Source organism: Diorhabda carinulata, chromosome 11 (assembly GCF_026250575.1).
Source record: "Diorhabda carinulata isolate Delta chromosome 11, icDioCari1.1, whole genome shotgun sequence".
Classification (NCBI taxonomy): Eukaryota; Metazoa; Arthropoda; class Insecta; order Coleoptera; family Chrysomelidae; genus Diorhabda; species Diorhabda carinulata.
This window is the reverse complement of record NC_079470.1, coordinates 11,906,848-11,922,174: the sequence shown is the minus strand read 5'-3', so window position 1 is coordinate 11,922,174 and position 15,327 is coordinate 11,906,848. Positions and strand designations below refer to the sequence as shown.

The following is a 15,327-nucleotide window of genomic DNA, read 5'->3' as shown; positions in this document are numbered from 1 at the left end:
TAGACAAACACAACAGTGAAATTGGATTAACCTGATTTCTTTGACATTAGTGTTTTTATATCTGACATAATGTTAAATAACTATAAAAAGGGGTAGTGCAAAAAGATCGCAAAAACCGAACTTGGAAATTGGAGAATGACACAGACGGTGTATTGCGTAAATTTCTAACAAGTTGAAAATTTAGAGGCACGTGAAGGAAGCCACTATAATTAAACCCTGAAAAGTCCCCTTTTATCCTGTATGTTCCCAGCTATTAACAATTAACCAGCGATACCTTGAGTCTGCTAACATCTTCAAATACCATCAATACGATATTCGTACACATAGATCAACCGGAAATCTCCTGATCTATATCACCAACATATCGACTGGAGCTCTAGAGAAATATGAGCAATCCCAAGGATATATCAAAGGTTTTTGTCAAGGTTTGGTACGCTAAACGTCTAAATAAATTAAGATTGTACGGTTTGTCATCCTTACTCATCGACTGGCTTAGTAGCTTCCTCAAAGACTGATCCATCCAGGTCGCCAGCGATAGTCACATCTCAGGAAGGTTTGCATCTTGTCACCGACTCTCTATCTCCTGTATAAACCCTAAGATAGCTGTAGGTAGCTTGTTGGTAGTAATATGTCCTGGAATAGTCACGTGGCCGAATTAGCTAATGCAGATTAACAAGAACTTGAAGTTCTCTTTAAGACCAAAAAACTATATACTCCGCAATCGCTACTACTCTTCTACAAGGTCCAAAATGGTCTATCTTTGGAGTTCGGCTTACAAGCATTCCTTGAAGATGCTCGACTCGATACAGAAGAGTTATGGGCGATCCAGAGTTTACCATAAACAGCTTAGACCATAGAAACGTCGATGACCTGAATCTGTTTTACCCATACTACCACTAGCAGTGGTACTGTCCAACATAATCCTAACTAGTATCTGTAAAATCTACTCGACAGGCAGACGTATCTTTCCCGGATACTACGACATCCAGAAGTTCAAAAGCAATATCCACGGGCGTCTTTATTGCGCAGGCAATACTCGAATTAATCTGGTGTGATAGAAAAGTGGTGTTGCCTTAAGAGAAAATTGAAGAAGCGTTAGCAAAGAAACCTTGCCACTACCGGAATCGGCGTTGGAGTCGTCTACTTGTAAACTGTGGTACTTTGTTTTTCTGCGAATTTCAAAATGTGCTGCGAAGAATTAAGATACCAAACAATTCCGTATACGCGCTTATTTCGTCAAAATTGTCAAACATTTTACTAACCTATAATATTTCCGGATTTTGGAGGTTTGGGCGGCGGTTCGACGGCGAATCTAGTTTTTTGATTTTGTCTTTTCCCGCTCGGCATTTGCGGAGGACTCGGCGGCGAATAATCCGGGGGAGGTTCTTCGATGTGTTCCAATATGTGACTCCTATCATCCTCTCGTCTTACGTTACGATATTCGCTTTTATATCTGCTCCTATCGTCGACGATACGTTGCCGTGGCCTTTCGTTTTTCGTCCTCCTAGGAGGAGTCGGTGTGACGGTGACTATTTCTCGATTAGGCGATTTCCTAGTGTTCCGAGGGTAGTCGTGAATAGGCGAATGTTGATTTCTAGCGTAATCTGGTGTTGGAGAATGCCGATTTCGATAATCCGGAACGGGTGAGCGGGAAGGACGATAATCGGGACTAGGGGATCGTCGCATACGATCGCCGGAATAAGGGGATGGAGTGTGATACGAAGGAGAGTGTCGTTGATCGTTGTAATGGTACTGCTGACGGTGCTCCGACCATTCGTTAATACCTGAAACAAAGATAACGAATATCAGCGATGTTTAAATAAATTTTTCTTAAATCGAAATCATATGGGCCGAGAACCAGATACCAATCCACACAACTTACCTTTATAGTATCCTCCGACGTGGTTCCTGTCCCTTTCCGGCTCAACGGGACTATAAACTCTCGAAGTCTCCTTAATCGAGGAGACAAATGTATTTTGGGGTACTACGGGTTCCGTTCTAGAGGGTTGCGATTTAATCGTTACGTTAAAGAAACTCGTTTTCGGAGGGGTTTCCTCCTCTTCGACCGTCGAATTATTGGAGGAACGGGAATCGCTGCCGAAATGGTGCTCTAGCCATTTGGACGTTTCTACTTTACGGGTTTCTTCTTCTTGATCGAAATCTAGCGGTTTACGGGTGAGCGCGTCTTTGCGATCTAACGGAGACGCCACTTCCTCTAGACCTACAAAGGGGAGATTAGTGATATTAGTGGTTAGTTTACAAGGAAGAAATTGTGGTGTGAATAACATAAATGTGAGTAAGTTTGTTATATTACATTTATATATACATATATATATATAAGTAAATGTATAAACTATAATTTACGAAGGACAAGACATGTTTTTCAACTTAATCATAATCAACATTGTCTCCTTTTATGTTTATACACTTAGTCTAGCGATGCTCTAACCTTTTCAAATATTATGCGATAAAATCTCCCTTCTGGAAGTGAAACTTTGAGGTTAGGAATCAGGAAAAAGTCGCTAGGGATTAGATCTGATGAATACCGATCACCGAAATGTGAGAAGGTGCGTCGCGTTGGGAAAGCAATTTCTTTTTCTTTAAATGGAGTCGTTATTTAACTTTTTAAGCAATGATGTACAAAGGCTCAACTGGGCCGGGCAGGGAATGAGAAGAAAACCAAATGAAATGATCAAAAGAATAACGCAATGGCCAAAGAGAAGGGGCAGGCAGAGAAAAACTGGAGAGCAAAATACTGGAAACGAAATGAATGGAAAATAATAACAAAAGCAACCAAAACAAACGACAAACTGTAAAGAAAATAAAAATTAGAAAACGATAGCCATAATCCACGTGGGATTGAAAGGCTTAATGATGATGATTAAGCAATGATGCGTCGAAAAAATCGACTTTGCTTGTATCTTGATTGTTCTTTCGATTCAGGAGTGTAGTAGTTTATCCAGGTTTCATTTACAGTTATGAATCGACGCAAAAAATCAAACTCATTTTGCTTAAACCACGTCAATAAAATGAGCAAACGCGCGGATAGCTTTGGCATGCATAATTCTACGGTCAGTAACTGGGAAATGGGTTCTTTTGATATGCCGATACTTTCTTCTAACTCTAAACTATATTCGACGATCGTCCAATGCCCTTCAACGAACTTTTTCGATGATATCGTTAAATGTCTATCCCGACACTAATCATCAGTCAAAAAAAAATATTTAACAACAATTTCAAACTTAATTTTTTCAATTTTCAGAAAAATATGATGTTCACTACATTATTGATGTGTTAGTGCTGACATCTTCAGGCTGAGGTTGTAAATTTGATTTTAACTCTACCTTTTGCATTTATTTTTCAATCAATTTAATCTTTGAATGTTCACGTTGTATTGCGCCATCCTGTATATGGTCATAACTACACAACAAGACCTACCAGAAGGAAAAATCGCGGTGAATAGATCAAATAGAAATATCAAAGTACGTAATAAACAATAAATGGGATTCTAGCGAGAAGATTCGAGCTAAAGCGGGAGCAAGACGAGGCAGCTAAAGTTACGCAACCAGTCGCCATCTTTTCTGTCGAACATAGCAACCAATAGAGCAGCTAGAAAATCACCAACTTTGAAAGGAGTCGAAAATAACATCAAAAGGATTGTAGTTCAAACTTTTTGATGAACATGGAAACGATCCTCGAGATTCATTGTGTTTTTTTTTGTCGAGTTGTTAGTCCTGATAAGGAATGGCTGCTGAGTGTGATAGAATCCGTATGTTTGAGATGGAGTGCAACCAGATTGAGCAGCCAGTGGTTGCTGCGTAACTTGAACGGCCGATTTCGTGTAACCGATTAAACCTCTAAAGCGACATAAATTAGACTGCTTTACAAGCTTGTGAATTACGATATTCTTCAATTGGTAATGCAAGACCAAATAATGGATAAGAGAAGCCTGGGTTATCTTCTAAAATAACAACTCAGCAGTAAAATAAAACTTTGATCGTCAATATGATAGTCAATCAACGATGACAGTCACGGAACGCGAAGAAAAGAAGAAGACAGATGAGTTCAAAAAAAGTTTCCAGCAGTGGAAAACCAGAGGAAGAAATAGTTGAATGTTTTAAAATGTTGTTAAAAAATAAATAATAAAAATGTTGAGTTTTTAAAAAGGTAATGTTAGTGTTAAACCAATTTCATAAATAGGTATTCGAAAATCAAATTTTCGTTATAAATAATAAAAAATGGAAAATTTTTATTACCTCTCTGTCTATAAGGTTGTCTGGTATTTGCTCTTCTACGGGCTCTTGCAGATAGAGACTCAAATAAGTCGGGTTCATCTACTCCGTCTCCTCGACGATCCGCCTCCATGGTTTCTGTTTTGAACCTCATTTCGTGCCCGATATTCACACCATCAGCGATGTAGTCGACGTCTTCTTGTTCTCTCGTTTTCAAATATCTGTAACATAACGAATTTAAGTTATACAGGGTCTGACAAAACTTTTTATGAAAAAAAAGTTGTACAACGAATTTTCTTGAAATTTGAAGGTCGTGTTAACAAAAATAACATTAACAATGTCCTCGATAATCACTGTAAGGGCATCAGAGATTTAGCAGAGGCTCTCAATATATCTCTTGAACCGAAACAAAACATTTTTGATATAAATCGTGTTAAAACTAGATTCGTACCAAAATGTTTTGCAACGTCGAGTATAGGTGACAAAACATATGTTGAAGAACACCCAATATTGGCGATCAGATGTGGGTTTATGAATCTGACGTTGAAACTAGTCAACAATCTAATGAATGGTGCTCCAAAAATGAACCTTGTCAAAATAGAAAATTGAGGTTATGTTCATCGTTTTCTGCGTTTACAATGAATTTATCAGTACGATAATCAGCTTCAAGAGACGTAATTCGTTGGAGTTGTTTTCTATGAGTAATTCGACAAAGTTGTATGAGGATTTAGAGTTTTTAGGTGTTTCCAAAAAAAACATAAAAATGGTGGAATTGACTTTGAATTGAACTGAGATTGAAGCATTATCTCGAGGAAGGCTATCAGATAGTTTTTAAGGAAAAAAGGGCTGAAGCGGAGGACTCATAAGGTTTGATCGATCACCGGAAGCATCAAATTGAAGTCTTCGGGGTGAATGGCGAAACAACTGAATTCAGACCTTTCAAGAAAACAAGGAATGCTATTTTGAATGAAATATATAACGAGACTTCTTCTTCCAGTGCCCTCTTCATTCTAATGAAACTTGGCAATCATCCTTTGGAATCCTCACGATCTTCATTCATGCGTATTAGATTTTTCTATCTTCCATTCCATGATCAGCTGTAACAAGGCATATTTTCGTTTTCTAAAAATGTGGGCAAAGTAGGAAGCTTTCCTTCTCTTTACAATGATTAATAGTTCTCGTTCTCTGTTCATTCGTCTTAGCACCTCGTCGTTGGTCACCCGATCCGTCCATGGTATTTTAAGGATCCGTCTAAAGAGCCACATTTCAAAAGCTTCCCACCTTACGCATGCTGAAGACCTTCAAAGTCCAGCTCTCAACACCATAAAGTAGGGTGTGTTATTCTCCAGCGTGTTCTCAGATTAAGGTCATTATTTGTGAGAAGCGACTTTAATTTAAGCTCATGGCTATTTCTATTCTTGTCTTAATTTCTTCATCTGGATCCCACTCGTCATTCAGCCAGCTTCCCAAGTACTTACAACGGTGTACTCTTTCTATGGGTTGGTTATTAATTGACAGCGACACTTTATTAATACTAATTTCGATATTACCATGAATTTCGGTAGTCATCTGGTCATTACAGTGTCAACTACATATTGTTTGAGATTTCGTCAATTTCAATGTCTTCCAGAGCCTCCTGGAAAATTGCCTCTGAATATATATTAAACAGGAGCGGGGAAACAACGCAATCCTGTCATAATTTAGATTTTTTCCGAGAGACTCTACTATCGAGTCCCAGTTTGTTAATCAGGATATCATGCTTCGCATTGTCAAAAGCTCTTTCGTAATCTATGGAGCAAGCTATTACGGTTGTCTGTTGATCTACACGTTTCTGTATTAAGACTAAATCCAAACTGAGTTTCGCCAATGTTAGAGCATCCAATCTTCTCCATATACGGGTGTGGATGATCCTCAAAAATGCCTTTAACACGTGACACGTGAGACTTAAAAGGCGGTATTCTTTACAACGTTTTGCATTTGACTTTTTGGGTAGGTCGGGAATATTACCTGTCTCGTATATTTTGTTTAAGATTCTGTAACATGTTCATCATCAAGAAGTTTCATCAATTCTATGTGGAGATCATCTGGACCAGTAGCTTTCCCATTTTTGGTCAGACGTAGTGCATTTTTAAGTTCTGACATGATAATTTCTGGGCCCTCCAGCTCATCAGCATCCTATCTGTCTGTGCGGTTGTTATCAAACATTTTTTTAATTTATTTGCACCATGCTTCGAGTTGTTCTTGCTGATCTACCATAATGCAATGAAAGCTGTCGTGGTTCTTTCTTTTCCAGGTCTTCAATTTCCTTACATTTTTGATTTGCCCAGATATTTTTGCTTCTCTAACTTTCGTTCTGATTTCTCGCTGTAGTTGTTTGTATCTGGCTTTATTATTTTTGTTTTGCCGCATCCAATCTTTTCTTTTTGTTTGTTATTAATTGTATTGTATTGTAACGAGACTAAGATTACGCAAATAATCAAAGCCCAAAGAATTGAGTGGTTGGGACAAAACATAGCCTAGGAAAGTGGTGATGAATAACATTATTTTATTATGACAGCATCAAATTTAATACAGTCGTTAAAGTGTTCAATTTAATCGACTGATTCATGTTTCTATAATTGCAAGAAAGTGTATACAAATAAAAAAAGTTAACAACCGGTTACAACACGACGATGCACTGTAATTATTCAAAAAAAAAAACATCTGTTAGTGCTTGTTTATCATTTAACTGTTACTTTAACACGCTAATATTTGTGGTCTGTTTGTTTAACTCGATATTGCATATTTAAAATTGCGAGGTTAAGTAATTTTACTTATTTACGTTACTAACAGCATCTTTGTCATAAATCAATTTTGTTTGAGTTTGAAATGTTGTATTAAACGGTATAAATCAAAAAATCGAATGTAGAAATTCCCATTTAAGTGATTCGTTTATAATATTGAATCTTTCGACTATATTTTCATTTAGAATAGGATAGAAATATTGAAAATTAACACTCACGGTGGAAAATAATACAAACTGGTAAATGATGAAACAGACAACGTTGAAGACGAGTTTAAGAAGAGGAATCGATGAATGAACCAGTGGAAGAAACACCATTGAAAATGGAAGCAGATAAATTAATGGATAATAAGAACAATGGCGAAAATGCTTGTCGGAATGGCATTCCAATAGAGGTGAACCTTTGGGGAGTGGATTAAAAATATATGGGAACAAAAGCAGACGCTAAACCAACAGGATAAGGATAAGGAAATCGACTAGGCTTCAAGAAATGATTAAATTTTCATACTGAAGACAATTCAGAACAATAGATATGGCTAAGGATTAAACCTGAAGCTTCTTTTTGTGGATTTCAAGGCATTTCAGGCACTAGCAACTCTCGGAAAACCTAAGAAATACCACATTTGGTAAAAGTGACACAGAATAGCTGTCGAATAAAATTTGAAATAAAAAGGTTTAATGCAAGGTGACCCACTTCATTCGCTTACCTCCTTATTTAGTCCTTTTTTGTTTGAAAGCATTGTTCACACCTTTTTACAAAAAGATTAATTCTTCAGAATTCATAATCGACACAGTTCCATAATACTAGGCGCATTTTTTCCAAATTAATGTTGGAAGTTAACATTCTTTGATTAGTTTTTATAAATCAGATTGTAATTTACCTCAATTCAACTCATATCTCAGTATTAAAGGAAATCTTGTGGAGCAACGTGCAGTGATTCGAAACTTGCATTTAGAAGAGTTGTAAATCACAAAGATTTGTTGGATAAATTAGAAAAATCTGCAATATCACATGACATACTCAAAAGGTGGCATTTAAAAGTAGAAGAAAGTATTGTACATGTGAACATGAAGGTGAAGAGCCCACGTCAGTTTTCTAATTAGTTAATTATTCATCATATCCTCCAGATTTCAACATGAAAAACGTGGTTTTAGAAATTCAGACCAAAAATATGATTTTATTACCTTTGTGAACTCTCCTTTTGGAAATCTCGTACTGGTGCATCCTCTGGCAATTCCTCGTCGTTAACTTCTTCGTGTTCGGTAGTTCGCTGTGTTTCGGTTACGATTTTACCGTCTTCGCGTACTGCGCTCAACTCTCTAACGTCTTCGGTATCTGTGGTTTTTTTACTTTTTTTTGTATCTACTAAAACTCTAGGACCTGTGGACACCACTTGGTGTCCCCCTTTTTCTATTCGAAGCACCTTACGCAAATCTGATTGACCGGTATTTACCGCTGCTAAGAAAGCCTGGAAAAATATAAATTTATGTAAAGATAATCCAGTTGTTCTAAAAACATACGCATTTCTTAAAGTTTCTCAAAAATTTGTTACAATAAGTAGAAAAAAGCTTGTAAAAACTAAAAAACAAACATAAAAATAAAGATAAAACAAATAAAATTAAATTTCGATGTACAGAAGAAAACCACAATGAATAACAAAATTAAAAGTAATAGTAATAGGGAATAATTTGAATACAAGTCCATAGAAAAACTTAAACCAGGATGCAGTATGCCCGGAATTAAATATTATTATTAGAAGTCCTGTAACCGATTTTGATTATAATAATTTGGCAAGTGATTGTGCACTTTTTTGCATTGTAAAATATTGAGCCCTCAACTAAATCTGAACGTTGAGTAGGTAGGTGAATGTCTTGCTCCGCGTTCCTAAGTGGATAGCCGTGTAACTATTTTTCAAAAACTGGTGAAGCTTGTTTACGAATTAAGCAAACGGATTCAAAAATGAATAAAGAAATGCCGATTCAAGCCGATTGATAGTGAAACCAACGAAGAACATGAAGGAAATAAATAATTATTTGGAAGCCTCTTTTCAAATTGATAAACCTAAAAGGAACTTTAATCAACAATAGGGGTGCAAACGCCTTTTTCTCTACATCTCAGTAACAACCCATCTCACAGAAAATTGGATTATGTTGTGTAGTTATAACAAATCACATTGTCCTCCATCATTTAGTACAAATAACTTTTTTTACATAAAATTGAAAATGAAGAAGTTATGAATAATAATAAAGGAGAATTTCTCTACAAATTTTTTATTTTACAATAAAATGACAGACCAATTTTGAGAATAGTCTTTTAACGATTATTTTAATTCAATATTTTTTCGATTTTCTGTATTGAAGATGATTTTAGAGCGCTCTAAAGTTGAGAGGGTTCGTCAATACCCACAAAGATCTAACGAAAACGAAGCATTCGCCCTAATTCTATATTATTTTTTTCACATCTAGCTTTTAATATGTTTTGTCAACTATGAGTCGAGATAATCTGCCAGCTATTCCTTTCTACCTTTTTTGGATGGTCCAGGCAGCAGCTCAGGATCTAATTCACTACCGATAGTGAAGTTTTTCTTCCATTTTTATATCTCTTTGCTGTTGCTTCACGTTTCTCCAGAACTTCTTGTAACTTTACAATTTCCTTTACATCTGCAGAACATGAATTTCATTATAACCGGGGCTGCTGGAGGCTTTGAAATGTTTGTACTCTTTTCTAAGCCCCAATATTTAGTATTGCCATGTTTTCCGAGCCACGACTGGACCCTGGTGAGACACTGTGGAAATGGGTTGTATCCTGTGTCGGAATAATCGTCTTTTTTATGAAAAACCGTTTAGACAATGCGATTCGCCTCAAATTTTCTATGATGGCGATAGCGGAACAAGGGTTACAGCTCTACAAAGTTGGAGTTTTTAGTGACCCTCCACTCACCAATCCAATTGCGTTCTCTGAGATAAATGTAACTTTTCTGTAGATTCAAAATTCAGGTCTATCAAGGAAGCAGTGTCAAATTAGCGAAAATCAATAAAAAAATATACAAAATTTTATGCTTTTTTGTTGCTATTTAGTTGCTGAAAACCGCGATTTTGTGTCGACAATAGACGCAGTTTTTGAAGCTCTAATAAATTATTTCTTTTCGTCAAAAACGATCCGAAAAGAAAAGTCGAAGTTACGTAGTAAAAACCACTTTTTTTCGATTTTATTTGGTTCACGATATCTCTCGAAATAACCACTCGATTTTGACCTGCTTGGCGCCAATCGACGTGGTTTTTTGATGTTAAAAGCTTATTCGTTTTTGGAATCGATCGATAAAGCCGTTTAAAAGTTATTTCAAAAAAACCACATTTGAAAAAAAAATTGCTAGTAGTTTTTTTTGAAATTTCTTAAAATCTACTGATTTTGAATATTCAGAGAAGCTTCCTAGTATCTCAAAACGTCGAGATCTGAGGGAAACTCGATTTTCGAAAAACGGGGTAAAAAATTTTCAATTTTCTTAGCGGAAAGTTAAAAAAAACCTTATTTTCTTTCTTCCACGATAACTCCCAAACAAATCAACTAATTTCGACCGGACTGGCGGCGATCGACGTGGTTTTTTGAGGTTAAGAGCTGATAAGTTTTTCAAATCGATCAGTAGAGCCGTTTAAAAATTATTTCAAAAGGACAACATTCAAAAATCGATTTTGTTGTTGCAACAAAATTTAAATCAAAATTGTTTAGCGAGATTACGACTTTACTTACAAAATTGCTGCTTGAATGTATAAATTTATGCAAATCTATTACATAACGATATTAAACAAGTGAGGTTATGCTCTGATTAATAATATTTTCAATCAGACACAGAGATATTATAAAGATTCTTTATGAATGTGGCAATATTATCATTAATATTGTGTCACTAGTATGGAAGGATGACGTTTTTCATTGTTATTTACATCAGAAAGAAGTCGATAAGAATATAAGGTAGGTACAATACCAGGCTGGCCATAAAAACCTCGTTAAAAAACGGGACAGTCAGATTATTTTTGCGGTTGAGGTGTAAGGTACAGAAAAGAACTCAAATGTGCCGGAAATTCCAACGTTTATTTTGTTTATTTAAATTTCAATGCCTTTAGAACATCAAAAAGTGTAAAATCTGTCCTATCAAAAACGTATACCAGTGACAGTTCAATCAACATTATCACTTGAATATCCTGATTGTTGTATAATTGCTTTTTCTTTGTTCCAAAATTACCTCTGGGAACTGCTTATACTTTTTGTTTTTTATGAGCATTTCGTAAAATTCATCACAAAAACGATCGAAATTCACGCGGACCATCAACACGGAACTTACCGTTTCGATCTGTAGACGAGATTTTTCCGATGACCAAATGTTATTCATAAGAAATGTCTTCTTTGCTTAGCAAGGAAAGAACTTTTCCTCAACTGCACTCTATTCCACCGAGATATATTTTCTGGTACTATTTCTTTGACGCACTGCTTTTCATTTCCATTTTCACGAATCTGTTTGATCTGGATGGCATCAAACGCAATGAGGTTGCTTTGGATCTCATCCCAAGTCGGAAGGGTTTGCAATAAGACCTATTGTAGTTTGAGGGTGCTACCAGAATTGATTTCCCACCAATCTAACACACGAGAAAGGACGAGGGTGAGGGAAATTACCTTGGCGCCATCCCACTGCCAAAAATTTACAGGCTCAGTAGGGCTTAACACACATTATATATCAAAATACACTTTTTCTAAATCTACACGGGGACTGAAGTGAATCTAAACCTTTACCGAATGTTTTATAAGAAATTACCAAGTAAGTTTTAACTTATTTCATGAATAATTCAAATTTTTGGTATTACTGGGACTTTTCGTAAACCGACAGGACTGTCCCGTCCAAAACGGGACGTATGGCCAGCCTAACAACAGTTTGCATTTACGTTTTCCATTATTATTTAACACAATTCCATTCTGTAGTCGATTCGATTTTAATTGGCAAATGATTGTGCATTTTTTAGCATTGTAAAATATTGAGCCGAACGTGGAGTAGGTAGGTAAGAGTCGTGTTCCGAATTTTTAATCTTTTAAATAAGTCCCTGCTGTTTAGTCCGAGTAAATATCTAACAGATCTCTTTTGTGGTTCGAAGATTCGATCAAATTGAGTCGCACCACACGTACCACGGTAAATGCAGTTGTTGAAAATGGGGGCGATGTCCTGTTTAAAGAAAATAAGGTTATACTTTCAAAAAACGAAACGAAACTGTCTCGAAAACTGTGTTGGCTGAAAATAAAACGGAAGAACGTCATGTAATAGAAAGTTTAACGGATAGGGCATGAAAAATTAGCAATAAATTGATATCAAAGCCTCTTTTGAACCAAAGTTTGAACTACCAGCAAATTGCAGTGGTGTAGCTTGCCTTGATGGCGCTCTTTATCAAAAAAATTTCTGAACGAACTGCTAGCAGCGTTATACGTAGGTACTGAAAGAAAAGCATATTGTGTTTGTGACTCGTGCGTTGATGGATTCAGCTTCCATTGGTAATCTTCTTGTGAAAGTATCAAGAAATCCCACAGAAGTCTTAAAATTGTATAACCGTTTCTTTGGAAGAGAAATCTGGATTTTGTTGAAGAAATCTTTGGTTGAAACCAGCAATAGTTTATTGATTAAGAAGTTATTTAATAGGATTTTTTTGTAATGAATCTCTATACGTTTAAACAAGTTCCAGACGGAAGTTTTTATGATGAATCAATAAGTAAATCTTTATTCTTTCATTCGCATTTAGGTTCTAATTAACAGTGATGTTTTTTATTATCGCAAAAATAACAGTTACAAAGTTTACATAGGACATACAAGGCTAAATAACTGCAATCGTAAATTCTTTCAAAGTACGTTGTACCAAATAGTACCACACCCGGTATATAAGTTAATAAGTAGGTATTAATGATATTGTAAATTGTTATACTAATAAAAAAACATACAAATACAAAAAGGGGTCGTCGTTGTTGATAAATATAATAAAATACTCAATGCGAATATGGTTACTTTCTAAATAAGTGCTTGGAGCTATGTCAGCTGGCAGTACGTAAAATTTCAAGAACCGAATTGCTTATTTGATTGAACGTTTGTTTGGTATTCTATTTATCATTAGATTGATGTATTTATGTTAATATATTTTCTTTTATAATAAACAATTTTGATTTGTTAGGTCTTTAAACGAATTTTATGACAAAGTTTGTATTTTTTCCTCTTTTTGACATATCTTTATTTTCTAAATTTAAATACTTTTTTTTTATTTATGTAGAATTTTCCATATTTCAAAGTTTCATAATTTTCTTCGTACCTATTCGGAAACTGGTCACTTTTCTTCGATTTTATAAAAAATTGGGTTTCCTAAGCACAGAAAATTTCCAAAAACCGACAAATCTGAAAGTTTCTTTATGTCTTTTTGAAATTTGATATATAATTGAAAATGCAGTTTCCATTATATTACAATTTAAAGAAAATACGATAAAATTCAAGTTTTTCTTAATTTTTAAACATCATATTAAGTTTTTACTCTTTTATGTCCATAATATCAAAAACTTTATCTACATTGAATAGAAATTTTCAGAAATTTCAATCTTTCTATCATTTTCTTGGCACTGTTGGAATTTTTTCATTTTTTCGTCCATTTTATTGAAAAAGTTTTCCTTGTGCAAAAATTGATCTTCAGTTTATAAATTCCCAAAAATACAACGAAATTCAAGTTTTTCATTATTTTCAAACACGATTTTGAGTTTTGATGATTACGCGAGGTAATATTGGAAATTTAATCTCCATTGAATCGAAGATCTCAAAAATTTCATTCTTTCTATTATTTTCCTGGGCACAATTTTGGAATTTTGTCATTTTTCCGTCCATTTTATTGAAAAAGTTTTCCTTGCCGGAGCCTTTTTCTCCAAAAATACGATAATTTTATTTCATAATTTTATCAAAAATTAAATTTTCCTAGTATAGAAATTTTCTAAAAATTCGATAGTTTGCATGATTTTTTTTGTACCTTTTTGAAATTCGTACAATTCTCATTCCATTATATAGACATTCCCAAAAATACCACAAAAACTTTTTCATAATTTTCCTGTTCTTCACTTCTTCTAATTTTATACAAACTTTGAATTTTCGTGGTACCATTTTAAATTTCAGTTTCAGTTTTTTCACAATTTTCATGGTATTATTTTTAGTTTTGATCACTTTTTCTTCTATTTTCCTCAATTTTCTGATGCCATTTCCTCCAAAATACGAAAAAACTCAGGTTTTTCATAATTTCATCAAAAATTAAATTTTCTTGGTATCGAAATTTCTAAAAATTCGATAAATTTGAGAGTTTGCATAATTTTCTTTGGGCCTTTTTGTAATTTGGGCACTTTTATTTCCATTTCAGGTTCTATTGTATAGAAATTCCCAAAAATACGACAAAATTCAAGTTTTCCATAATTTTCGGGCACCATTTTGAATTTTGATGATTACAGTTCCATAATATTGGAAATTTAATCTCCATTGAATCGAAGATCTCAAAAATTTCATTCTTTCTATTATTTTCCTGGCACAATTTTGGAATTTTGTCATTTTTCTGTCCATTTTATTGAAAAAGTTTTCGTTATGTAGACATTCCCGAAAAATACGACAAATTTCAAGATTCCTTTAATTTTCCTGGTGCCTTTTCCTCGAATTTTAGCCCAGTTTCATTTGTATAGAAATTCCCCCCAAAATGACAAATTTCAAAATTTTTATAATTTTTCCAGTACCAATTTGAAATTTGATAACTTTCCTTCCAATATTAATGAAAATTGATGTTTTTCAGTTTAGAAATTCCCAAAAATACAACAAAATTCAAGTTTTCCATAATTTTCGGGCACCATTTTGAATTTTGATGATTTCATTACCATAATATTGGAAATTTAATCTCCATTGAATCGAAGATCTCAAAAATTTCATTCTTTCTATTATTTTCCTGGGCACAATTTTGGAATTTTGTCATTTTTCCGTCCATTTTATTGAAAAAGTTTTCCTTGCCGGAGCCTTTTCCTCCAAAAATACGATAATTTTATTTCATAATTTTATCAAAAATTAAATCGTATATATATATTCGCAAATATACAAGTTTTAGATTTTTCATAATTTTCGTGGTATTATTTTTAGTTTTGATCACTTTTTCTTCTATTTTCCTCAATTTTCTGATGCCATTTCCTCCAAAATACGAAAAAACTCAGGTTTTTCATAATTTCATCAAAAATTAAATTTTCTTGGTATCGAAATTTCTAAAAATTCGATAAATTTG

The 15,327-nt window shown here is 34.4% G+C and overlaps 1 protein-coding gene across 4 annotated transcripts in view; it reads right to left on the bottom strand.

The window, feature by feature from the left end:
* Positions 1-15,327, bottom strand: part of LOC130899347 (zinc finger CCCH domain-containing protein 13) — a 70,157-nt gene that overhangs the window by 10,135 nt on the left and 44,695 nt on the right. For 2 of the 4 annotated variants that reach the window (XM_057809241.1, XM_057809240.1), the window contains 4 exons: positions 8,200-8,483; positions 4,257-4,453; positions 1,883-2,221; positions 1,263-1,784 (listed from right to left, as the gene is read on the bottom strand). In XM_057809241.1, coding sequence (XP_057665224.1) covers positions 1,263-1,784; positions 1,883-2,221; positions 4,257-4,453; positions 8,200-8,483 — 1,342 coding nt within the window. The remainder of the gene's footprint in view (positions 1-1,262; positions 1,785-1,882; positions 2,222-4,256; positions 4,454-8,199; positions 8,484-15,327) is intronic. The other 2 variants (XM_057809243.1, XM_057809242.1) reach the window with 1 other exon arrangement.